The following is a 26,841-nucleotide window of genomic DNA, read 5'->3' as shown; positions in this document are numbered from 1 at the left end:
AATTTGTTTCAATGGTATAAAGTGCCACAATTGTATATTTTAAGGGTGCAAAGTGAGATTAAGCCATATATAATTAGTCCTAGAAGTAAGGTCAAATTACTAAAAATCCTCTCATGTTTAAATAATTAGAACTATTGCATCAACTATGAATCTTCTTACATGTTTACCTCTGTAGTGTCAAATTTAGTTGAAACATCTAGATTTTATAGAATATTTTGCACTACATACCAGTCTTACCTCATTCGAGTTCCACATTTTGAAACAAGATAATCGTAAAATTATATAGAATATCCTCTACCACTTTTTATACCATAAATCAACATAGATCATTATTTAAACTGGGTCAACAATTATTTGTAATATGTATGCTAAAAAGTTGGTTGTTCGGGTAATATCAGTCAGACCAACTATATATATTAAGTTTTTATTACTTTTATTTGAGGTGTTTAGCATTTTTATTTTAGTTTCAAATTTCTATTCTATATAGCATGTATTAAAAGTTGACTAAAACTCTAAAAGACGTAGACCTAATTATCGAACTTGTGGATTGTTGACTAGTTATTCAGTTCATGTTAAATGAGAAACACAGAAAGTTGAAAGTTCACTAATTAAGACATATGGCATAAACTATTTGGATTCTATTATAATATTGTTGAACTATTTATGTTCAATTGTAAGAATATAATATTATTGTAACAACATTTAAAAAAACAAAATAATTTGTCGTTACATAATTGTACTTAATAATGAGTACAATTATTAAAAAAAAACCCATTACAATGAAAGTGCATATGTTCATTGATTAGTTGTCTAAATGAACTCTTAAAAACCTTTTGAAGGTGGTATGGCCTTTATCATAAAGTATATTCAATTTTTCATTTTTGTAGTTTTTTTTTTTTTTTAAATATTCCTTTTTAATATTTCTAACTAAAAGGAGAAAAAGCTATTTAAAAAAAAAAAAAAAAAAAAAAAAAAAAAAAAAAAAAAAAAAAAAAAAAAAAAAAAAGAAAAAGCTACGGATTAAGAGATTAGGGGGCAAGCACTCAACCAAAGGGCCCAGCAAAATTGTTCACTTGCAGTTATGTGTGGTCTAAAGGCTACCAATTGAAGAATCTCTACAAAAATATATATATATATATATATATATATATATATATATATATATATATATATATATATATATATATATATATATATATATATATATATATATATATATTATTAATTTATAAGTAATTGAATTATACTTATGTCTAGTGACTGATATACATTTCATATTTTGGTTTATTACATCTATTAAAAAAAATTGGAAATCGAATGAATTGGATTGAAATCAGTACTTTAGAAAATTTGGTTTTTTTATGTAAAGGTGAAAAAATTAATTCTAATTTCATTCCAAAATTATTTGAAAGAGTTGAAAATTGAATTAAGAAAACTTGTTCCAAAATAAAAACATGATGGATTGGAATAGGAAATTCCGTTTCTTTTATCCACCTATAATAATAGTGTTGATATTATAAAACTAATTCGGAGAAAGAAAAAAAAAAAAATGGAACTTTTGAAAAAGTTTACAAAAATTAAAATTAGATATAAAAAAATCCGTTTTCTTCCATTTTTAGCACGCAAAAGTACACACACCTAAATATGTATTAATAGTTTCGTTTTGTTGCAATAGTTATTAACTTGTGTCAATGTTCCAATTTTTCATTCAATGTTGTTTTCTTGTGTTATAACGTAAAGAAAAAACATAATTAAACGAGATACGGGTTTAATGTGGTTCAAATACAATTGTATCAAAAAATATTTCATAGAGCAAATACAAAATTCCACTGTATTCAAAGTCACATTTACAATATTATGATGTATTCAATAAACGAAAAGGCTCCCTCTTTGTCTTGACGTTGTTCGTGTAGTTTCGAATATGCCAGCTCCTCAAATCTGCACGGTTGAATCCCCTTCAATACTAATTCACACAAGCTTGAGAAATGAAATCCAAGAACGATTCTAACACACACACACACACACATATAAAAGCAACCTATTAGACTCTGAATCGTCGGGTTTAAAAGTTTAAACCCATTACCCGCCGAATTTGTAACCATTTTCCATCCCTATCTTTATTTCTAATAATAGTTTTGGCCAAAAACTCAAGCAAACTACCAAATAAAGCATAAAAAGGGTGAAATGTTTGGCATTGGCTTCACTTTTTGAAGGAAAATATTATTATTTTTGCTCCACTTTTTCTCAACTTTTCAGTTTTGTCCTAAGACAAGGGCCAAAACTTAATATTGGGACTTCCCATCAACTTAGTAAATTTCTTTTGTTTCATATTTTATGTGACTTTAGAATTTGAATGACACATGAAATGTATTTTTTTTTTTGTAACGAAGAACAAACAGTCAACTATATAGGTGTACTGAATAAACCTACACTCTCGTATAATATCTTGCAAACCATATGAGAGATGTAAACAACAGTAGACTAACCATGTGTGACAAGCTCGACCAAGCGACCGTTGGCAAGGGAATTCGAATTTGGGTCAGTTGACACAAGCTCACTTACTCGAACCGCTAGATCATCCTACTGAACAAATGTATTTTTTCTAATTTTACACTTGTTACTTCAACCTTTTCAAAAACTAATTCTTTTGTATCACCTCATATTTTGAATGAAACTGATCAGGGAGTACATTAATACAAAAATATATATATATATATATATTGAAAAACTAACCAAATTACATATAGGCTTTAACTTTTTATTTTTTTACTTTTTTTTTTCTTTCATGTCATTGAGATCCATGTAGTGGCACTTTTCATGGGTGGCATGGGACATGTTAATGACAATTCTAGTAAAAGAAATTTCTTTTAGAAAAGAAGACAAAAAGAGCAATTAATTACTTTGCTTTATATATATATATATATATATTTATATGAGTTTGAGGAATGCAATCCCCACTCTTCAATCTTCATGGGCGAATCTTATACTGGTACATGGTATATATGCACATGCGCATTCTAAAATTCCGTAAATAAAATTATATATTACCGTAACCGATGACATAACGGTTGGAGCAAGTGAGTTTGTGTCAGTTGACTCAGGTTCGAATCTCTTGCCAACGATCGACCGAGTTTGTCACACATGGTAAGACTAGTGTCTCTCGTATTTGCAAATAAAATATATCTCAATGAGTTTAAGTTGATATTTTAGTAAAATTTAAACTTTAGTGGAGATTTTTGTAACATTTTCAAATACAAAGAGGTCTATTTGTAATTTGGCCCAAACTCAAGGACCGACAGTATAATTTTATTTATTTATTTTTTGGTCACTATGTATACAAGATATTAGACATGTCCCCATAGTTCATATCCTCTCTCTCTCTCATGTCCTAATTATCCACAATTAAGATAATTGTAATTAATCATCATGGATTATATTTAATAGTCTCGAGAGAGTTGGGGATTAGGTTAATCATAATTAAGTCTAATACGAGGTTTGCACGTCTAACTAAAGGCATGCCATGCCACATCCCATTAATTAGTGATTAAAATATTTTATATCCTAAGTTTTGGGACAAATCACAAAACAATCATACAAATTAAATATTAATTAATTGTTAATTAATAGGTTGCTAGAAAGAGAACAAAAAGTGTTGGTCAAGGGTACTAATTAAAATATTAGAAATGGCTTGGCGTCGGCTCGGGCCGGGCTGGCTGATTATATAATTCTTGTAAGCATAAGACGTGTGTAAATCCTATTGGATATCAGTTAATTTATAATATATATTAATTAATTTTGTATTTGGGTCTCATCGCATACTAAGCCTAGGTTTTTTTAGTAATTTTACACTAGGGATGTTAATGAGCCGAGCTTACCTGTTTTGGCAGATTCGAACTTGTTGAGTTTCTTTTTTTGGCTCGAGCCCAAGTTTATTTTAGTTTTTTTTTTTTTGTTATTATTATTTTTTTTATTAAAAACTATTTAGATTATAATAAAATATTAAAAAAAATACACTGTAGTTATATATATTTTTAATAATTTGTATGTTCTTTCTATATTATTTCTATAATATTTTATAGCATTATACATTATTTAAATAAATAAAATATATATAAAAATAAAAAATAAATAAAATAAGGCTCACGAGCCGGCTCGTGAGCTCGTGAACAACTTAAAAAAAATTTCAAGCTCAACTTGTCAGAAAGCTCGAAAAACACGAGTTCAAGTTTGTGTTTTCCGAGCCGGCTCATTGAGCTCACGGGTCAGCCCAGCTCGTTTACCACCCCTATTTCACACTGAGGTGGTGTTTGCAAACACATTTGTAACGGCAAAAATTGGTGACTATGCGTAAAGTTTTAAATATTGCTTACTTTTAAAAGTTGGGGTGTTTGGAAATAATATTAAAAAAAAAAAAAAAGACACTTTAGTTATGTAATTTAAAAGTTAAATGTATTTAAAACCCAATTTTTATTTATTTACTTTGTTTAGAAATCTAAATTGTCCCAATAAAAGAAATAAAAATAAAATTGGGGAAGAATAGGAAGAAAATGAAATTTAAACCATATTTTGACGTAAAATATGAAGTTATGAACATATCTTTATGGGGTGCTTCATCTCAGATCCATTGCAGCTCACATGATAATATAATGTAAACAAAATATAAATAAATAAGCTAATTAATAATTTATACTACTTAATTAATTAACTATTCTTAAATTAAAAGGCCCCTTGCAAGTGGAGTCCCATAACCTTGAACAATTAAAAATTTAAAGGATATATATGCCTACATTTTTGTGCCCATATTTGGTCAATTATTATTGAAGCAAACGTTGTTCGTTGAATGATTTATTATTATAATTTTTTAAAGAAAATCCAAATGCTATTACAAAAATGAGATTGGTAGGACTAGAACTATTAGGTATGTTTAGGTCAAGTGTTGAAGTTAGAATGAGTTTTCAATAAATTCGTAATCTCGTTTAGATAATAAAATTTTCGATCGCGACTCGTAGGTCCAAGGAACTTCCACTTGTGTCTTCCTTTGATTACACACACTCACACAGCTATTTAAATTAAAAAAATTCGATCCCGACTCGTAGGTCCAATATAAACTACATATTTTGGATTTCTTCAATATATATATATTTTTTAATGAAGAAATCTGCAGCCAACAATATATGTGCACTGAGTTAGCCTACACTCTCGTATAATAACTTCCAAACCATACGAGAGACGTAAACTACACTAGGCTAACCATGTGTGACAAGCTCGACCTAACAACCGTTAACAAAGGAATTCGAACTTGGTTCAATCGACACAAACTCACTTGCTCCAACCGCTAAGTCATCTCTTACGGGACCCAATTTTCCTCTCCTTGAAGCATGATATGATGGCAACAAATGTTTATTACTAAAGTTCAAACATAAAATACTTTTCATCTTTCAAATTCTCATTTCAAAAATACCTTTCTTAATGCCTATGTATAATTTGACTGCTACAGTTGTAAATTGTTTCATCAAAACTCAAACAAACTTTATTTTTTTCTCGATTTTTTTACCTAAATTAAAATTTTCATAAAGAAAATGAAAATAAAAAGAACCCCAAAATGGGGCCAAACATTAATAGAAAATGAAATAGTGCATAATTGAATTGTACCTCCACAAAGATGATAAATCATTTCCAATGAGCAGTCAGTCACGAAATACAAACAGATGCCCCCACCCAAAAAGTAGCTATTGTACAATCAATCACTTGTTATCCATCCCATTGTTTGCACGTGAATGAATATTCATTGATTTTTAGATAAGTTTTGCTGATTATTTCATCCAATATCTATTTCGAGTGTACATGCATTAAAATTACAGTAAATTACACTCACCTCCTTTAGGTAAAATATAATCACAAAAATAAAAAATAAAATATGGTAGAGAAATTACATCCAACCCCAGTAGTTTGTAAATTTCTTACATCTACCCTTTGTGCGAATATAAGAAATCTACAAATTGGAGGATGAATGTAATTATTGAAACATGAGACAATTTTTCATAAATAAACCTTATCTTAGAGGGCAGTCGTGATTTAAACTTAAAATTATATTGGAAATATATCTTGAGGAATATCGCCCGATTTTAAAAATTAGATTTTGGAAAAAGATCGATATTTTACAATCGCTTAGAATGGATATATGACGAGCAAGCGAATAATTTTAGAATTAGACAAATCGTCCTAGTTATTTCGATTTCGGTATCTATTTCGAGTGTGTGTAAGTGATAATTGTATTTGAATATTCTAAATATAAGTTTTTATTCTCTCAATGACAATCTATATATTCTCTCTACTCTATTTGATTGTCATTTGTAGTATTCTTGAAATATATTAAATATACTTTTTGATTTTTCAAATTGTTACTTTTCCAAAAAAAAAAAAGAAACAAGTTATTTATTAATCGTTGTATTCCAGAAAGAGAATATAAAATAAACGCCGTTACTACATTATTCGAGCTCTTTGTCGAGTAATTTTGCCACCAAAATCCCGACTGAGATCGTTGCACTGAAACAAGCAGATACTGCATATATGAATTTGCATAACACTAAATATAAATGATCACAAAGTAACTTAGCCATATATACCTTTTAGTACTGGACGAGTTTTGTGTTAAAGTCGATGATGAAGGTCCGTATTTCCATGGGGGCGAGTTCGACTGTCAACTTAACGGGATTTACGGGCCCACCTCTCAAATCATTGTCTTGTTTAGTTTTGGAGCCTTCCACTTTCCAAGATAATCTTTTTCTCACCATTTCTTCTCTCTCTTGGTTTGCCGATAAACTCATTTCCTTGATTTTGTTTATCTGACGGGAGAGAGTTTTCGGAAGTTAATAACAAGTATATATAAAATGAGACAGTGAGTCATTAATTACTATAAAACCGGAGATTAATTTAAATTTATGTTGTTTCACCTTCTTATTTGGGAAGACTTTCTTCAGTTCGACGGTTGCCATGACAGATAAATCCTTGTCCTCACCATCCTAATATAGAACAAAATAAAATGAGATGATAATAAATATAAATAGTAAAGAAAAAAATAGTTTCTGCAGGTGAATTAGAAATTATAAATGTAATTTTATTGTACGACTTAAGAGCATAAAACCTCATATAGATGCGCCAAGCGAAGGAGAACCGTTCCGTCTTCAAGCTCCTGAGGAAAAAGAAAATTCGATAACAAGTCTTGCAAGAATCAAGAATCATTTATTTAGGCCTTATTTATTGGACTAACCAAATATTAAATACGGTCCGATTATTTAATTGATCATAAGACCAAACGAGACCTTAAGAGATTACCTGGAGGGTTAATATCGCGACATTATCCGGTAGACTATACGAAGAATCCATAGCTGAAAAGGTTGGTATTGCAAAATTTGTCCACTTATCATCCTGTGTGTGTGTATATATATATATATATATATATATATATATATATATATATATACATACAAAATAACCAGCTAAATGTTTTGGACAAATTTAATCGGCAATATTCAGAAAATCACAACAGTTTCGAGTTACCTGCTCGGTGAAGGCCAAAAGAAAGGGGGAGTAAATCTCTTGTCCAAACGACCTGCGCCACTTGGACCCTTCTCCAAGTGGATCAAATCTGAGATAATACTTCCCTTGGACCTGTAATAGATTGATAATGTAATATAATCTAATTAAACATAAAATTTGTTTTTTTTTTTTACGTGTATAAAAATATTTTAAATGTGTAAAAGAGTGTCTGCTTACAGTTAAGCCAGAGCACTTATCGAGAACACAGACTGTTTCGTTCAGAGACTCGTCGACACCTCTGCCATCGTCATAGAGCAATCTCCTACAAAACAATGTCTTGAGATGTTACTATCTTTTAAAGCTGTGTCCAAATGATTTTTGTTTATATAGCAAACTAATAAAATGTCGGAAATAAGAAAAAAATGAGCAGAATAACCTGTGGAGCATTATCTCCACTTCACCGTCAGTTATACTCGATCCTCCAACCGATCTGTCAACCAAAACCGAGAGCTCTGTATTGTTGTCTTTGATGTAAATTCCAAGATTTATCTGAAACAATCAAATTTTATAAACTAAATCATCGAAAATATTGTTATAAGAAAACATATAATAACATTCGTAAAACAACCATTTCATATGAAGGTAAAAAAAACGTACAGGGTAGTAATTCCCTGCAATTGGTTGGTTCACTTCAAGGTCCCAATCAGCTCTGTAATCTCGAATCTAAACCCGAAAAAAAGAGGAGAAACTCGTAAGGTAAATACATATTTTATGTGAAGGAATACATAATAAATAAATAAATTAAAAATTTAGAACATACTCGTTCGAGGAAATCACGTCCATTAGAGTCTGTGTAAAATGTTTTGTTATTTCCTATATTTGATTTTATTTGGGTGACGATCTCTTTTCCTACTTCATCATCGATAGGTATTGGGCCAACCTGAAATTCAGGATAATTCATCAACACGAGATTATCAATATTTGATCTTCACTTGCAAAAAGAAAAAGAAAAAGAAAAAAGAACTACTTACAGTAAATTCGACCTCGACGTGTTCCTTCTCCTTGTACACTCGTGTAATCTGTACATGACATAAGATCAAATCATTTTCTGCATTATTAGTTTAATGGCTCTAGTATTTGTTTTTGTACATATATTAAATGAGATGAAGAACATAAGCAGGATATTATTCCAACTCTTTTTTTACCAAATAAAGTACCATTAATCTTCAAAATGAAATTAAAATTTTAAATCTGAAACTAACCTGATATATCCATGAGTTAATCATCTGATGAACTTCATCATAGAGCGGTCCTTTGAAAACTCTAAGCGGAAACTACAATTTACGACAAAAAAGTCAACAATTGACCAACGTAAATTTAAACAATAATAGCCTTTTCATTTGATGAAAAACGCATGTACCTTCTCTTCAGGTTGTACTTCAGATGTGCCGTTTGGCCGAAAGACGTATGCCCCTGAAGCCTTCAGGAAAAAAAAAAGTTACCGAATTAAATTGTACGAAATCAAACTCATGGGAAAATCTATAGAAAAACAAAAATAGTACCTGATCAGTACCCGCTGCTTCCCCAGCATAGTAAGTGTACGACTGCTCTAGAGACATATTCACCTTCATTAAAAAAATATGCATATTATATTACATGACAAGAAAGAACATGACAAATACAAATACGAGGAATTTTTTTTAATTGCATACCGAGCTTCTGCTATTAATATATTGCGTAAGTGTTCCGTTGTTTCCAGAATATATAAGCTTCAAGTTTCCGGAACCTATTTCCACAGCACTGCTGTTTTGGGCCCCACCAAAAGTGTACGATCTTGGTTTTATCGAAGCAGAAGCTGCATGTGTTGTAATTTACACATGTGACAGAATGTAAACGTATATTTTTATTACAGTAACTACTTGTAATAAAGATGATCAGGCTCACACCTTTACCACTTGAGATCACGTAAGTGCTGAAACCCAAAGGTGGAACTTCGGCTGTGAATGCGAGCCAATACATGGGGCCTGCCGAAGTGGATTCGCCCGTGTATGCAGTGGCGTAGAATTTTTTATTTGCTATTGAAGCATTAACTATTGGAATAATCTGTGACAAAATCACTTTTCCGGTAGAATCTGATACAGTGACGTTCTCGTTGATCACCTGCGCCAAGTAATACGAACTCTTATTCAGTCACCTATAAAAATTCTTAATAGTGACAAATCAAATGAATAAGATTTCATTACAAAAATTAATAGAATAAGTTCAGGTCTGAAAATTAGAAGCAGGTGCAAAAATCTTACGGGAATTCTCACGACAGATGTTCTTTTCCACCCCAGGGAGTTGTACACGAGCACTGCCTGCAGATAGCAAGGCAATAATTATATATATATATATATATATATATATATATATATATATATATATATACACACACTATTATTGACAAACAGCAAAATTAACTAGATGATAATGTTCTTACTAATTTCTTCCCTTGCGAAATATCAACTTCTGTTGCAGGACAATAGCTTATGTTCAGAAGTGGACACTGGAAACAAGAAATTAGATATAATTAAAATATATAACATGAGAAAAATATATCCAAACTTGAAACTTGAAATGTATTTGATGATTGGAAAAAAAAATAGACATGTTCATAAGAAAAATAAAAAAATAATAAAGATAAATAAAATTAAGGTCGATAAAATGGAAGAGGTTCGAGGTGTTTGCCTGGGTGAATTTTGTAGGAGGATCCTTGCATTCCGAAAACGACGATGATTGTGTCATACAACCAAAGGCAGCTGCTACAACATCCTCAGACTGCATAAATTCATAAATATAAGACAATTTCTTTTTTTATTTTCCTTCAAAACGTGAAAAAAAAAGGAACTCACCTCTTTGTAACCTATTGAAAGTCGTTTAGCATAGTCGTTAGCAACGTGTTGTTTTTCAGTACCAGTAACTGCATCATGATGTTGTGCAATTGCCAAAGCATCGGCCAAAGATTCGGTCGTGGGCCCTGATTTATTTCTTCCTTTAAAGAGTTCTAACTGTCTTGCTGCCTAATAAAGTATACCGAGTCTTAGTGTGATTTCCCATTCGATCTATTCCAACAAACTAAAAATTAAACAATCACACACGATATTCTAGGAGTTTTAGGACACACCAAATAGTACCCACTCATTGTTCTGACATAGCCTTTTATGGCCGGCCTACTTGTAAAATATCCAGTCCAATAAGCATTAATACGGTCTGCATATCTGATACACAAGTTATAACAAAAAAAGAAAATCAATAATTATAGTATATATTTAGTGGATAAAAAAAATAATAATCTCGGACTCACGGGAAGAAGTCATCGGATTTAAGAGGCCAGGCCTCGTTTAGAGCATGTTTCGTGTCGGTGTATATTGATGGAGTTGAATATAAGACATTCACACGGCCATCCTGCAATGAAGTTCAAAAAGGGTATATTAATAGAAATATAAATTCCAAAAATACTATTAATCCATTCAATGGCTTGAAATAAGAAAATATGAGCGGTATATAATTTCCACTAAAAAAATGTTTAATTGTTCACTAACTTGATTCACATAATGTATGAGCTTGTCCATATTGCGGAACCATGTCTCTGCGTATTGATACTTGAAATCCGTTCCCATTGTCCACATGATATGATTTGATCGAGTAACATTCGCCTGTGAAACCAATTAAGGCAGTGACTATAAAACGGACCGAGAAACTTTTCTTCAGAAAATGCTCTCATTTTAATAATGTAAAAAAAATTATCCAAAAAAAAAGATAGAAAGGGAGAAAGAAAACACGAAATACCAGCTTGGCCACGAAACACGAAAAATTAAACACATAGCTTACCTGTGATAAGGCAGCAGCTACAAAAGCATCGACACGCTCTTGAACATTGTAATCAAACAGATTGATGTCATCCTTCAGTACAGAAAACACATATAGTATCAGTATCTACACAGTAAAAGAAATAAACATAATTTTTGTGCTATACGGTATTGTTGGGGAATTATGATTAGGCTCGATGGACACTATAATCAAGTTTTGTGGGGTTTAAGGTTTCAAGCCCATCATTAAAAACGGACCCAATTTTTTAATCAAGTGTTTATTAAAAAATCAGCCTTTATTATTACACAATCCTATGGGGTATTACCCAATACAAGGATTCTATAATCACAAATGTCAAACATAAAACATAATCATATTATCATGGACAATGTAATCCTAACAAACTCAATCAATCTTATCAATCCATCAACATTTCCAAATGAGGCCTAAACAGTTACCTGGACTACAGGGGAAGATTCATCATTGACTTCGTAATAAAAACCGGTTGGAGGTTCATAATTCCCGGCATAGAAAGCCCCAGAAAATATCTGAATTATAGACAGAAATTTAGAATGCCGATTTTCCGCATAATGCAATTAAGACAATTAAACAATTTCAAGATTTAACCTGAGAGGAAGAACCTTGGGTTTTCGAACCCTGCCAAATAAACTCGAGCTTTTTCTCATCTCTCCTTTTCGCTCTATCTTGATAGTCAATACGAGCAAAGAAAAGTGCATCAAATCCAACCTAAAAAGCCAGCAACATATTTATTTATCATATAAGAATAAATTACTAAACTGGACAATAATAAAGAACAATAACGGGATTATGACCAATTAAAGTACCTCTGCCCCCAAAAGGTACGCCTGAACGGCAGAATGTCCAAAAGGGTCAATTTGCCATCCAATCCTAGGAGTGACATTGAACTGCTGTTTGATATATCGGTGCCCTAATGTTGTCTGATCTATCATGTCAATGTAATGTGTTGCCGCCTCATCGTGCATGCACATGCCACCGTTTCTGCATAATCATTCAATAGGCTAACGTGACACACATATAAACAAACAATAATTTAATGATGTAATAATATAGATGAGTACATTAACTCAAGTTGACCGGTGCTGACTAGAATTTGGACCGTCTTCTTTGTCGCTTCACTCTGCCGCCGCCACCATCGTTGGAAAAACGCCTATTATAATGGGGGGCAAAAGAGCATTTATATCACCACCATGCACAATACTGATATGTTTAGTAAATAAATAAACAACGAAATTTTTTACCTGCTCAACATAAATAAATTTCCGATTCTTATCAGCAAGCAATGCGGGGATTAAGGAATCCAGGACATTCTGCACACATGCTACCTACACATATCCGACATAGTAAGTGTTGCAATTATCAACGAGAAATAAACTGAATCGTAAGTTGAAAGCTTACTCTATTTTAATCCATCGTACGTAAGAATAGTGTTATCTGTTATCTTTCGACAATTAAATTTTAATCCATCATAGAAATAGAAATTGACGTCGAACCTCCACAAACGAAAATGCGCACACACTATTATATACACTAAAACCGAAATCACTTCGCATAAACCTGAGTTAATAATTATTCACTTATGAGTTAATCCTTGGGTTGAAATTGATTCAACAATAAATTCCATACAATTAAATCATACATAAAATCAAAGACAAAACACGCAGCGTAGCAACTCCGAAGAATTCACTCTATCATTTTGATAAATTACAAAATCAACAAACACAGGTTCAATTAAGACCAAATGAATCAACGAAAAAGGGGAAAAAAATGTTTGATCGATTAAATTAAAGAAAAGGGGGAAATGTACCTGAATCGAATTATTGGAACCAACGTAGTACTGATCGACAGTCTTCAACCAGCCAACATCGTCGTGCGTATGAGGAACCAAATGCACATTCAATTTTCCCGGCACAACACCTTGTGCGGTGTCGTAAACCATGTAATTACCCTCCACCAACACACACACCACAGTCAAAACCACAGCCAAAACCACCCCAACAAACCCCGCCATGGCGAACTCCAATCTCCAATTGCTTTTCCAAGTAAAAATCAAGAGCGATTAATCGACCCACGAATCGAATCGAGATTCCCGATGCAGGAAATATTGGGAGCAAAACCCTCGCCCGCCACCGCTAATCAGTGTCACTGGAATTAAGTCCGCCAATAAACAACAAAAAAGGTCAATTTTCCTGTGCTACTAGATAAGCCTTTTTTACTATTGGAAAAAAAATATACATATATATATATATATATATATATATATATATATATATATATATATATATATATATATATATATATATAAAATTAAAGGGATTTTTTCGGAGCTGGAATTCAGACGTGGACTGACGGCGACTTGCTGTCAGATTTATCTACAGACTACATTTTCGAGGTGGTGGGGGTGGGGGTGGGGCCGGGGGCCGGGGGGCCGAAGGAACAACTTTAAAAGTCTGTTAACATATTGGCGCCGATCACGTTTATTCGTTTCCATAAATCATCATTTTCTCGTTACGAATTATGATTTGAGTTTTTCACGTTTTTCTTCTTCTTTTTTTGTTAATAATAATGAAACAAACCTTATTTCTCTAAGTAAAGCAAAGTAAATACTCATTATAATAGGCCCCGTTTGGTAGACTTACTAATTATGACTGATTTGTACATAATTACATAAACATATGTATATGTGTCCTTACTCTGGGACATTATTTCACCATATCAATAATTAAAAATTACCAAATATATTTCACTAAATGTACTATTAGTGACATGCCAAGAGCGGCCTCCAAAACTAAAATATTTTTTGTATTTTTTAGTTAAGTTAGAAAGAAAAAAACATAAATAGGCAAGTCTATATAAATAAGTATGTATTTCTTCTCAACTTTCTTTATATATCTCCTTTGATAAAATTTATGTCAACACGATAAATTCTAAAAATAGTTATTTTCAGTTAATATATAACAAATATCATATTTCAAAAGTTTTTCAAATTTTCACACAACTCTTCGCAACTTTTATTTCGAGCAGTAGTTTTATAATCTGTAGGATGAATCGGTTGTCAGGACTATTTGGAATTCCAAAAGAAATAAATGATACGATCAAAATTTTAAAAATATTGACACCCGTTCAACCGTGAAAATCTATTTTAAAAGAATTAAAATTTTAAAAAAGTGTTTTAATTAAATAATAAAACATATAAGATATTTCAATATATGACACCTTTAAAATCAAGATTTAGAGGCTCTAGGCAGGTATACTTCACCCAATATTGAGAATTTTCTATCCAATAGTAAAATATCTTAATTACACAATCAATAAGACCTTAACAAATTAGTACTTACATTACAAAGAGTAGGAAGAAACGTATCAAACGAGACCTTAACAAATTAGTATCTTGTGAGTATCCAAAGAGTAGGAAGAAACCCTCGTATCAAACGAGACCTTAACAAATTGGACTTACATTAGAGATAAATAGTCATATAATTGTCTTTTTCCCTTTTATTTTCTTATAGAGCAAATGGCAAAAAAGCTCATTATATGGGACTTAAATGCATTTTGATCTACAAAAAAAACAGCCCATGTCTTTAGTCTAAAATACCCTCCATAATATAATTCTTATCAATTCCATCAATTATGCTCTAACTTCCTTAATATTACACATTGACCCCGAATTTAAACAAATATATCACATTAACCCCCAATTTTTTTTTTCACAAAATGTTTTTTTTCCTGCAAGATTCCGACGTTGACTTTTTTTTTGTCTTTTTTGAAAACTTTTTTTTTTCTTGAAATTTTTTTTCGGGCGGTCAACCACCGTTGACCGCCGCTCTCCGGCGTTGACTTTTTTTTTTTTTTTTAATTTTGTTTGTTCTTAAAAAAAATATTTTAATTAATATTACTGTCTTGGCTGCTAAAATACTGTCTCCGACAGTTATTTAACTGTCGGAGACAGTAATATTATGAATATTATTTTCCTGAACAGTAATATTATTAATATTATTGTCTAAAACAGTTAAATTACTGTTGGAGACAGTACTTTAGCAGCCAAGACAGTAATATTAATTAAAATAAGTTTTTTTAAGAAAAAAATTTAAGAAAAAAAAAAGTCAATTAACTGTTAAATTACTGTCTCCGACAGTTAAATAACTGTTGGAGACAGTAATTTAGCAACGAATACAATAATATTAATTTTTTTTTTTTAAGAATAAAAAAGTCAATTAACAGTTAAATTACTGTCTCCGATAGTTAAATAACTGCTGGAGACAGTAATTTAGCAACAAATACAATAATATTAATTAAAAATATTTTTTTTAAGAATAAAAAAGTCAATTAACAGTTAAATTACTGTCTCCGACTGTTAAATAACTGCTGGAGACAGTAATTTAGCAACGAATACAGTAATATTAATTAAAATATTTTTGAAGAAAAAAAAAAGTCAATTAACAGTTATATTACTGTCTCCGGCAGTTAAATAACTGTCGGAGACAATAATTTAGAAGTCAAGACAGTAATATTAATTAAATATTTTTTTGCAAAAAAAAAAAAAAAAAAAGTCAACGCCGGAGACCGGCGGTCTCCGATGGTGGCGGGTCAAAATTGGGGTCAAAATTGAAATTAGTGTTAAAATTGGTTAATTGGTGAAATTGGGCTAAATTGTGGTGTAAATCATGAAATTAGAGTTGAATTGGGTTTCAATGATTGTTGGTAATTTTGGTATATATAAAAGGATTTTCCTTATTTGCAAATAAGTTTGAATGAGCTAGATTTATTTGAAAGACAAAAAAGTTGAATTTCCCTCTTTTAATTAAGTGCCCTTGTCATGGGCGTTTTTGTGATTTACCCTTTCTTATAAGCTAACATGCACATCTATTTTAGATCGAATTTGCACCATTTTGGCTAAACAAGTTACCATATAACCAAAACAAAAAAAGAATATCAAGATAAGAATTTTCTAAAACTATGTAGGATATTAACATAAAACAGTTTGAAACTTTAAAATTAGGGGTAATGGCAAATAGGCCCATGACAAGGGCACTTAATTAAAAGAGGGACATTCAACTTTTTTGTCTTTCAAATAAATCCACCACATTCAAACTTATTTGCAAATAAGGAAAATCCTTTTATATATACCAAAATTACCCCTAATTCATTGAAACCCAATTCAACTCCAATTTCATGATTTACACCCCAATTTAGCCCAATTTCATCAATTAACCAATTTAATCCTAATTTCAATTTTGACCCCAATTTTAACCCTAATTCTTATTAATTCCACCAATTATGCTCTAACTTCCTTAATATTACACATTGACCCCGGATTCAAACAAATATATCACATTAACCCCCCAATTTTTTTTTTCTAAATGTTTTTTTTTACCGGCCAGATTCCGGCGTTGACTTTTTTTTTTTTTTTTTATAATTTTTTTTAATTAATATTACTGTCTTGGCTGCTAAATTACTGTCTCCGGCAGTTATTTAACTGCCGGAGACAGTAATTTAGCTGTTAATTGACCTTTTTTTTTTCTTCAAAAATATTTTAATTAATATTACTGTATTTGTTGCTAAATTACTGTCTCCAGCAGTTATTTAACTGTTGGAGACAGTGATTTAACTGTTAATTGACTTTTTTATTCTTAAAAAAAATATTTTTAATTAATATTACTGTATTCGTTTGCTAAATTACTGTACAGTTATTTAACTGTTGGAGACAGTAATTTAACTGTTAATTGGCTTTTTTCATTTTTTTTCTTAAAAAAAAAAATTAATTAATAGTACTGCCTTAGATGCTAAATTACTGTCTTCAACAGTAATTTAACTGTCTTAGACAATAATATTAATAATATTACTGTTCGGAAAAATAATATTCATAATATTACTGTTCGGAAAAAATAATATTCATAATATTACTGTCCGAAACAGTAATATTACTGTCTGAGATAGTAATTTAGTAGCTAAAACAATAATATTACTGTCTGAGACAGTAATTTAGTAGCTAAAACAGTAATATTAATTAAAATATTTTTTTCTTCTAAAAAACAAAATTGAAAAAAAAAAAAAAAAGTCAACGCCGGAGACCGGCGGTCAACGGTGGTTGACCGACCGGAAAAAAATTCAGGAAAAACAAAAGTTTTCAACAAAAAAAAAAAAAAAAAAGGTCAATGCCGGAATCTGGACATTTCAGAAAAAAAATTTATTTTCTGAAATTTTTTTTTGGGGGTTAATGTGATATATTTGTTTAAATCCGGGGTCAATGTGTAATATTAAGGAAGTTAGATCATAATGGATGGAATTGATAAGAATTATATTATTGAGGGTATTTTAGACTAAAGACATGGGGATGGGCTTAATTGAGAGACTGTTTTTTTTGTGGACCAAAATGCATTTAAGTCCCATGTGATGGGCCTTTTTGACATTTGCCCTTAAAATTATGAGAACTTTTTAGAAATTTTTATGTTGTACTTACCTTTTACAAAATATGTAGATTTTTCAATGCGTTACGGAAACACTTTTTCAGCTGTAACATTAAATTAATCATCACCGCTCATCGCTAAAGTGGAGTACTACAAATAGGAACATGATTCAACTAAAACTCATTCAAGCAATCTTATAAACATGCAAGTAATAAGAAAATCTATTAGTAATAAATAAAAAAATTCTCGAGGGAGCTACTCTTATTTGAATAATTTCGATACACCGTTAGACCAAATAACATCTGTCATAAATCTATTTTAATGTGTTTAAATTGAGTTTTTTCAACTATGAATCAGTGGCGATTTTGACAATAAAACAGTCTGGCGAACTTGGTGGGCGAAAGAAACATATTATAGCGCAACATGTTACCCCGGGTCTAAATAATACAAAGAATGGCCCTATATCCACCAAACCCCAAGTCATAAAAACACATAAAACCAACAAACTCATACAGCCCAATCGGCCCATAAGGCTAGTAGGCCCACTAATGAACTATTATTATTTTTATATTTGGAAAGATTAGGGAAGGGACTCTCAGAAATAGAAGACCTTATGGCTATGTTTGTTACCGTTTTCAAATTCTTTCCACACTTTCCCCAAAATGAAAATTATTTTTCTACACTATTTTCAAAAACTTTCCCCAAAACAAATTCAAATATTTCTCTCTCTAACAAACATGATTTGACCGCTACAGTGAAAATTGTCTTCACTAAAATACAAAATCAAATCACTTTATCTTTTAAATTCTTCTTCCAAAATACCTTTTTCCAACACCTTTCAGACATGATTTGACTTGCTACAGTACAAATTGTCTCCTCCCAAAACACAAACAAACTTTATTTAATTTTCAAATTCTTCTCCCAAAACATCTTTCCCCAAAATAAAATGGAAATTGAAGCCCAAAAGCTTACCAAACACAGCCTTATCTATCTCGTTCACAACAACTTGCAATAAAGACTAATTCGAATTGAAACGATCGTCACTCCGCGCCATCGTAGCGTCTGTCTGCCCGCATCCGCATGTGCTCTGATCCCAATTGATTGTTGATTCACCGGTTAGATTAGCCCTAATTGTAAATCGCCACTGCACAAATTCGGTAAATTCTAATTACTTTCTCATTCTTATGCTAAATTTTCACTGAATAATTCCTAAATCGATGATTTTTTTTTTTCTAGCAAATACTGGGGTAATTGGCACTTTGCACCCTTGAATTACATAGATTTGGCACTTTGCACCCTTAAATTGCAAATTTGGCACTTTGCACCCTCCTCCACTTTTAGGCTAGAAATGTAACGGACAACCGGTTCAATGGGTTTCAAGAGGGGCAACTTTGTCCTTTTAGATCTGTACACGTGGTAAATACATCGATAAAACACTCGGTAAAAAAAAATTGATCGATAAAACAGAGAACAAAAAAACCCTAGCATCTTCTCTTCAACCCCTTCCCTAATACGCTAATCAATTAGCTATACTCAAGAATGGCTGGAGAATCTACACAAGAAATCGAGCAGGAGATGCTATTTGATATACCTTCGAATTATCAATCTCCATTCCCTGGTAATACAAATTTTCATTTAAAAATGTACATATCTAAAGTATTATATTGTTATAGATAAAGATTTTACAATAGCCAAAACGACATATTTCTTACAGCATCAACCAACCCAAAACAACTGAATATTCAAGTTGTTTTTTTTTTTTTTTTTTTTTTTTTAATAAATTTCAGCAAGTTATTTTTTTATAATAGCTTGAATGTTGTATACAGCAAGTTTTTTTTTTATAATGTCTTGAATGTCGTATTCAACTAGTTGGTTTTATATATATTTCTTTACAGCAAGTTTTTATATATTTATATTTATTTTCATTAATTATTATTTTTTTCAGCACGTTTTTTGTTCAACAATATTATTATATTTCTCTACTTGTGTGTACCAGTTTGTTAACAAAAAAAAAATTTCCCCAGCAATTTATTTTGCTAAAAAATATTATTATATTACTCTATTTATGTGTGCCAACAATTTAGCAAGGCATGGAGTTAAACTGCTCTGCATATTTAATTTAAATTACCCTGCCATGCATATTTAATTTATTTTATGTTTTTACAGAAAGTTCGGCAGACATCGCGGAAGTTGACTATGAAACTGATGAAAATGAAGAAAGCAATGGAGAAGAAACTGATGATAGTGATTCTACGTTCAGTGATGGCTTTGAAGATAGTGACTTTGAATATGACGATGTCTTGTATGATGAGAATATTGATAAAGAGATTGAATGGGTTGGTATCAACGATGAATCGGTAAAAGAACTTGATAAAGGCAAGGGAATTATTGAATATCAAGCTACCGAGCATTTTAGGTCTTTAAGTAAAAGGCATTCATCTGCAAAAGCCAAAAGTTCAAAGTATCAAATCTATAAAGATGATGCAGATGAGTCAGATTTTGAATTTGAGGTGGGTTTGTGTTTCAAAACTGCTACAGACTTCAGGGAGGCTGTGAGAAAGTATTCGAACAAGCAAGGGAGGCCTATTTCGTTCAAGAAGAATTGTAGTGACAAAGTTCAAGCTATTTGTGCATGTGGATGGGTCATTTATGCCTCTTTTATATCTAAGATTGATAATACCTTCCAAGTCAAGTCAATCAAGAGAGAGCACACTTGTTCCAGGGATCCAAGCTCTAAGCATTGCATTTCTATATTTCTTGCAAAAAAGTATCAACACCACCTCAGAAGTAATCCAGAGTGACCTGCTGGTTCAATGCAAGAAATAATGCAAATGGAAAATCACACTTCTTTATCCATTTGGAAGATGTACAGAGCTAAGAAACATGCAACAAAGCTTAACCAAGGCACAAAGTTGGAGCAATATGCTAATTTGTGGCAGTACTGTGAGGAAATTTTTAGAACTAATCCCGACACAACAATAAAGATTAAGTGCAAGTATGATGCAGTTTCTGAGACTTGTCAATTCAAAAGAATTTATATTTGTTGGGGGGCCTTAAAGAAAAGGATTCAAGGCAGGATGCAGACCGGTTATAGGTCTAGACGGCACACACTTGAAGACGTCACGAGGAGGAGTTTTGTTATGTGCAGTGGGTATAGATGGAAATAACAGTATGTTTCCTATTGCATATGCTATGGTTTTGAAAGAAAACAAAAAATCTTGGGAGTGGTTTGTGAGTCTTCTTATTGATGACTTGGAGATGAGAAACAGCTATGGATGGACTATCATTTCTGACAAGCAAAAAGGGTTGATCCGAGCAATAGAAGATTTGTTACCACATTATGAGCACAGATTTTGCGTAAGGCATATGTACAATAATGTCAAGCAAAAACACAAGGGTTTGCAGTTGAAAGATTGTCTTTGGAAAGCTGCTTCAACAACTAGAGTTGTGGATTTTAATAGGGAGATGGAAAAACTGAAAGCATGTGATCGAGCTGCTTATGATTGGGTAAGAGAAAGACCTCCAATGCATTGGGCAAAGTCTCACTTTAGTACCTGGCCGAAGTGTGATTTATTGCTCAACAATCTCTGTGAAAGTTTCAACAAAGTTATCCTAAAAGCACGTGATAAACCTATAATAACCATGTTGGAAATTATCAGGGTGATTATGATGAGAAGAATTCATTCTCAAAGGGATAAAGTGAAAAAATCTAATGGAGACATTTGCCCGTCGGTGCAGAGGACCTTAGAAAACAAAAAAAAAAGGCATACGAATATATTTTAGAGTGGAATGGTCATGATAAATTTGAAGTTAAGGGATGGGTTGGTGATCAGTGGACTGTTGATTTGACATTAAAAACTTGCAGTTGCAGAAAATTGGACATCTCTGGAATCCCTTGTGTTCATGCTACAGCTTGTATCTTTTATAGAAGGGAAAATGTTGAGGATTATGTTGAGCATTGGTACAGAAAGGATACATTTTTGAAAGCATATTCGCACATGCTCAACACTTTGAAAGGGAAAAAAGAATGGCCTGATTCTACATTAAATACATTAGTGCCATGGTACGAAAAACCAAAAAAAGCAGGAAGGCCGTTGAAGCATGCTAGAAGGAAAGAATCTGATGAATCAAGCCAAAAACAAGTGACTGGAAAAAGAAATGGTCCCAAATATTCATGCTCAAAATGTGGAAAGTTGGGACATAACAAGAAAGGGTGTAAAGAGGCATCTACGAATCTAAGTGCAGGCGTGTCTAGTCAAATAACAAAGAGGCAAAAATTGCCGGTAATAATTAAATTTTATCTATTATGTCTCGGTCTCTCATTTTAATTATTGTTTGCTGATAAACATGTTTTTGTAGGTAAAGATAAATGTTGAGAAATCAAATTTTGTTGTTAGAGGTTGTGAATCACTACCACAGGTTCTTTTTATTGTATTTTAATAGTAACCACATGTTATTTATATCATATACACTATCATATGTTATTATTTTGAGATGTTATTATTATTTGTAGGAATCGTCGTCTGGAACAACTACATCTTTGGTGGCAACAAGGATATACATAATGGAGTCAAATAGACTTGTAACGCAACAAAGTGATAATCATTCTACAGTAACAAGGGTGTACGATTGATGATGAAGCTTTTGAGAAATTTTTGATAAGTTGGCTTTTGAAGCTTGTGAGAAGTCTGGTTTTGTTTTTTGCTCATTCCAGTGTTTTTGAAAAGTTTACTTTTGGTTCAGTTTCATTTTGAGAAGTATGTTATGCTTTAAATTTTCAAAGAATTAATGTATCGAATTTGGTTTCAAATGTTATTTGGTTGAATTTGGTGAATTTGATCAATACTATTTTAATATTTTTGCTATATAAAGACATTGTAAATAAATAACAGTATACTCTTGTTAAGGTTTTTGGTACATAAAAACAGTAAAAAATAAAAAACAATATACTGTATTTTAATGTTTTTGACAGACAATAGATCTTTGTTTTGTTATGTTTGTTCTTGTTTATGTGTCTTGCTCACACCTATTGATATACACAACACTTGGGAAGGACAAGGAATCGGCTCGAACCTCCTGATTTCTATCTCTAGGCAAACTAGCAACTTCAACTTGACCATACGTCACTTTCCTAGATTCGTCAACCATTTTGGATAAAAAAACTTCCATCACTTACCACATGACTTATCACACTCTAGGCAAAGGAAAACAATCCAAAGCAATACAAGTATTGGGTACAGCTAGTATTAGATATCGAAGCATCTCAACAACAGCGGCAGTAGTGTATGCACGCCGAGAATAATCGACGAGGTCAGAACCACCAGGAGAAGGCTCTTGGATGAATCGAGCAGCGATCAAGGCCAGAGTACGCACATAAGTCTGAGATGAAACCAAAGTTTCTATGACACCATATATAATAGGCCAGAGTACACACATAAGTCTTCTTCAAACTTTTGAATTTTTTTCAGCAAGCCAGGTATTATTTTTCTTGACCTCTCACATATTTGTGGATCAAACCACTTAAAATATCCACAACCTCCAGAAATCTGAAAATAATTCATAAAGTAATAAGAACTTAATTTTGTTAAAAATAAAAACATAATTTCTTATAAATTAAGAACCGAATTTCGGAAAAAATAAAGAAATTTAGATAAATAATCGAATTACCACATATCCATATGACAAACATTTGTGAAATCGTCTTCCTGGGTTATCCTTGTTCCAACATGTTATTAGAGGAAGAACATTTCCACAATCACAATACACAACAGGTATTTACTCCTCGTAGTGCCAATACGTAGAACTACTACTACTGGCCGATGAATTCGGTTTACCCATGAAGAAAGAATTGAAGAAGAGAGGCAGAAGAGGAGAAAAAAATTCTAGGTTTTTTTGCCGTGAAGAGAACGAGATAAATGGCAGAGAAACGAGTAGTGAAAAAAAATGGCAAAACGATTTTAATTAGCTAAGAAATAATAGAAAGACAAATCTGCCCTTATTGGAACAGGTAGCACGTTACATTTGTGGCCTAAAAGTGGAGGGGGGTGCAAAGTGCCAAGAAGTTTGTAATTTAAGGGTGCAAAGTGCCAAACCTATGTAATTCAAGGGTGCAAAGTGCCAATTACCCCAAATACTGTCTTGATTAACCTGTTCTCTTTTGTTAATTACCGAAAATTTATCTTGATTTTGGGTGTTGTGTTTGTTTTCCCCAATTTCACGCTGAAACCCTAGAACTAGTCCAGCTAATCAAGCAACCAAAAAAGGATGGCAATTGCTAGAACAGGGGTTTTTGTAGATGACTATTTGGAGCGTGAGTTGTTCATTTTTCAATCTTACATATAACTAAAATTTATATTAGGTGATTATTTTTTTTTTTTTAATTATCTGTAAAATTTGTTGTGTTGTGTATTGTATAATAAAAGATTCGAGCACACTTCCGGCGGAGCTTCAAAGGCTTCTAAACACTGTTCGAGAACTAGACGAACGCTCCCAAGGTTTTCCCCATTTTCCCTCTTTTCTTACAGTTGCATAAATTTATATATACTTTTGTCTAAATTTTGACTAGTTTTCGTATCTGTCTATGTCTAAATGTTGACATAAATAAAAGCAATGATGAATCAGACGAGGCAGCAAACAAAGTACTGCCTAGGTTTGGCATCTCAGGGGGGACCGTTCGGTCGAAAGCACGACGAAGAAGACGAGCTTTTTGAGAAGCTTCGAAAGGAGATTGAGGTGAACCAAGACAATGCACTCAACCTCTGTACTGAGAAGGTTCTACTTGCCCGACAAGCTCATGACCTCGTAAGCCTTGATAATATAATATAATTTCCTTATTATATTGGTCGTTCATTGTTATTCTTTACGACTATTTGTTCTTTCTTAGTTGGAGTAGTTGGATATTTGACATTTTTGTTCATTTTATCGATTTTCTTAAGCTACATGTATATTGAAGTTTCTGTTGATTCTAAAACAGGATTTTGTTTACTTGTTTCTCTTAAATCCACATATTTTATATATATTAGTGAATGTTACTTATTTGAAATGTAGAACATGGTCACGAGAAGTAAGTATCGTGGTGGCATTTCGGTTGACAGTTTGTCTGTAGTGATGTTGTATGACCTGGCATTTACGGCACCTCGTAAAGTTTGAGAAATGTGTAATTTTTAGTTGTCATTTTTCTTGTTCGCCTTCTTGCAATAGTTAGCATCTGTTAAGTATTTTTCTTCCTTTTACTCAATTTTATTATTCTTGGATTTTTTCATAATATCTTGAGGTATTTGAACGAAGATTCTTTCTTTTGCTAATTTGTTTTCTTCTCTTGGTTCTATGGAATTGTGATTGCACGGGGCGAGAGTGATCCTAGGATGTTTTTGTTACTAGCACCACTTATTTGTTAACTTAGCTACTTGATTAACACGTTATTCACATTACTTTTCGTTTTATCTTTATATTCCGTGATAATTTGCTTTCTTTGCCACGTTCCTTCAGATTGACAGTCACATGAAACGTCTTGATGAGGATCTGAATAACTTCATGGAGGATCTCAAACAAGGTGCACACACTTCTTGGTGTTTTTCTCTTAGATTTATACAGTAGCGTATGAAATTAGCAAGTTCGATAAGCAGTTCTGCAAATTTTACTTGGCAAATATATATCGAGATTCAATTCAATGCAATCAATGAATTAATATATGGGACGAAGAGAATATATATATTAATTTGCAAGCATTGCAAAGTGGCCCATTTGATTTTTTCTTCAATAGGGTTATTATTAAACGATGGTCCATTTGCTTCGTAATAACATTTTCTGATTTTTGCAGAAGGAAAAATACCACAAGACGAGTCACCTGTGCTACCTCCATTACCTTTAGTTCCGAAAATCGAAAAACGGAAACCAATTTACGGAACACCTCAACCGAAGAGGCTTGATCTGAAAGACAGGGATTGGGATAGAGATTTTGCGCTTATGCCTCCACCTGGAAACCTTAAGAAAGAGTTTGCATCACCCGATCAACCCATTGATCCAAACGAACCTATTTACTGCGTCTGCCATCAGGTTATCGTACTCCTTTAATTAATTAATTAATCCTTAATCCTCATTACTGGTTATTAAAAATCGTAATAGTTTCGTCGCAAGCTATTAAAAATTACTTTTTTATGCTGAAGTTATTTGGATCTTGCAGGTATCGTTTGGTGATATGATTGCCTGCGACAATGAAAATGTAAGTATTTGTTTCCCCTTCCCCCACTTTTTGCCGTATTTCGTGTTTTGTTTAATTTTTCTATCGTACTTTGATGAATATTGTCTTAGCTTTTCGAATTTTTTTTTTCGGTTGACAGTGCCAAGGAGGAGAATGGTTCCATTATGCATGTGTGGGCCTCTCTCAGGAAACGGGATTAAAAGGAAGGTGGTTTTGTCCAACCTGCAAGCCAGCCAATTAACACACTGATTGCTTCGTGTTTATCAATCAATATATGAGTCTTGTATGTATAATACATTGATGCTGCAGAGCAAGATGAACGAGTGAGTGCCTTTTTTTTTTAAATCAGTCTATCGAAAGCTCTTAGCTGTAAATGTCGGCATGAAAAAATATATATCAAGACTATTTTGAAGGTAGGATTTATCCTTCAAGATAAATCAGGAGAAATCATGGTGATTGTTTTTTTTTTTATCGAAAGTTTGTTCTGAATGTGTGTAGATTGCGATCGTATCTGAATTTACCAATTTTCATGGTTTGACAAATTGGGAGAAAATGTCGTATGTTCTCATAATTAGCAAGTTGAAGAGATACGCTAGAGAATGCTTCCTCTCACTCTCTATCGGTTTTTTCGATGTTATATTCAGTGAATTATTCCGGGTAGGGAAACCCTTAGTGGGGGCTCTGCTCTGTTCAATGAAGAGCAAAGTAAAATTTTGGGTAAGTTATGAAAACCCCCTAAATTTAGGTTAAATTACGAAAAAAAACCCCACCTATTTGTAATTACAAAAACCCCACCCGGAAGGCAAA

The 26,841-nt window shown here is 32.2% G+C and overlaps 2 protein-coding genes and 1 pseudogene across 4 annotated transcripts; 2 read left to right on the top strand and 1 right to left on the bottom strand.

Moving 5' to 3' along the window:
* Positions 1-6,382: 6,382 nt before the first annotated feature.
* LOC105972336 (putative alpha-mannosidase At5g13980) lies at positions 6,383-13,669 on the bottom strand. The gene is made up of 30 exons (XM_088816716.1): positions 13,235-13,669; positions 12,669-12,752; positions 12,489-12,577; positions 12,234-12,408; positions 12,016-12,135; positions 11,847-11,936; positions 11,410-11,481; positions 11,121-11,234; positions 10,883-10,983; positions 10,703-10,796; positions 10,431-10,598; positions 10,267-10,356; positions 10,019-10,084; positions 9,840-9,896; positions 9,486-9,699; positions 9,252-9,394; positions 9,102-9,164; positions 8,960-9,019; positions 8,802-8,873; positions 8,571-8,618; positions 8,360-8,479; positions 8,197-8,262; positions 7,976-8,088; positions 7,777-7,861; positions 7,561-7,671; positions 7,336-7,428; positions 7,145-7,192; positions 6,954-7,022; positions 6,627-6,845; positions 6,383-6,546 (listed from the first exon to the last, which is right to left on the bottom strand). Exons 1-29 carry the CDS (start codon positions 13,436-13,438, stop codon positions 6,630-6,632), a joined length of 3,045 nt encoding a protein of 1,014 aa, XP_088672842.1. The 5' UTR covers positions 13,439-13,669; the 3' UTR covers positions 6,383-6,546; positions 6,627-6,629.
* A 5,178-nt stretch (positions 13,670-18,847) lies between these two features.
* On the top strand, positions 18,848-26,523 carry LOC105972367 (PHD finger protein ING2). Of its 3 annotated transcripts, none has more exons than XM_012997318.2 (8): positions 18,848-18,991; positions 24,066-24,144; positions 24,257-24,328; positions 24,442-24,635; positions 25,323-25,386; positions 25,654-25,889; positions 26,017-26,055; positions 26,174-26,523. In XM_012997318.2, exons 2-8 carry the CDS (start codon positions 24,099-24,101, stop codon positions 26,273-26,275), a joined length of 753 nt encoding a protein of 250 aa, XP_012852772.1. In that variant the 5' UTR covers positions 18,848-18,991; positions 24,066-24,098; the 3' UTR covers positions 26,276-26,523. The 3 variants fall into 3 exon arrangements, with proteins under 3 accessions (XP_012852772.1, XP_088672844.1, XP_088672843.1); XM_088816718.1 differs by lacking the exon at positions 18,848-18,991 and adding an exon at positions 23,468-23,605; XM_088816717.1 differs by lacking the exon at positions 18,848-18,991 and having other exon boundaries at positions 23,844-24,144.
* LOC105972205 (uncharacterized) lies at positions 20,666-22,162 on the top strand (annotated as a pseudogene).
* Positions 26,524-26,841: the final 318 nt, after the last annotated feature.

This window comes from Erythranthe guttata, chromosome 4, assembly GCF_056151865.1.
Source record: "Erythranthe guttata isolate IM_541 chromosome 4, IM_541, whole genome shotgun sequence".
Classification (NCBI taxonomy): Eukaryota; Viridiplantae; Streptophyta; class Magnoliopsida; order Lamiales; family Phrymaceae; genus Erythranthe; species Erythranthe guttata.
This window is presented reverse-complemented; position numbering and strand designations above follow the sequence as displayed.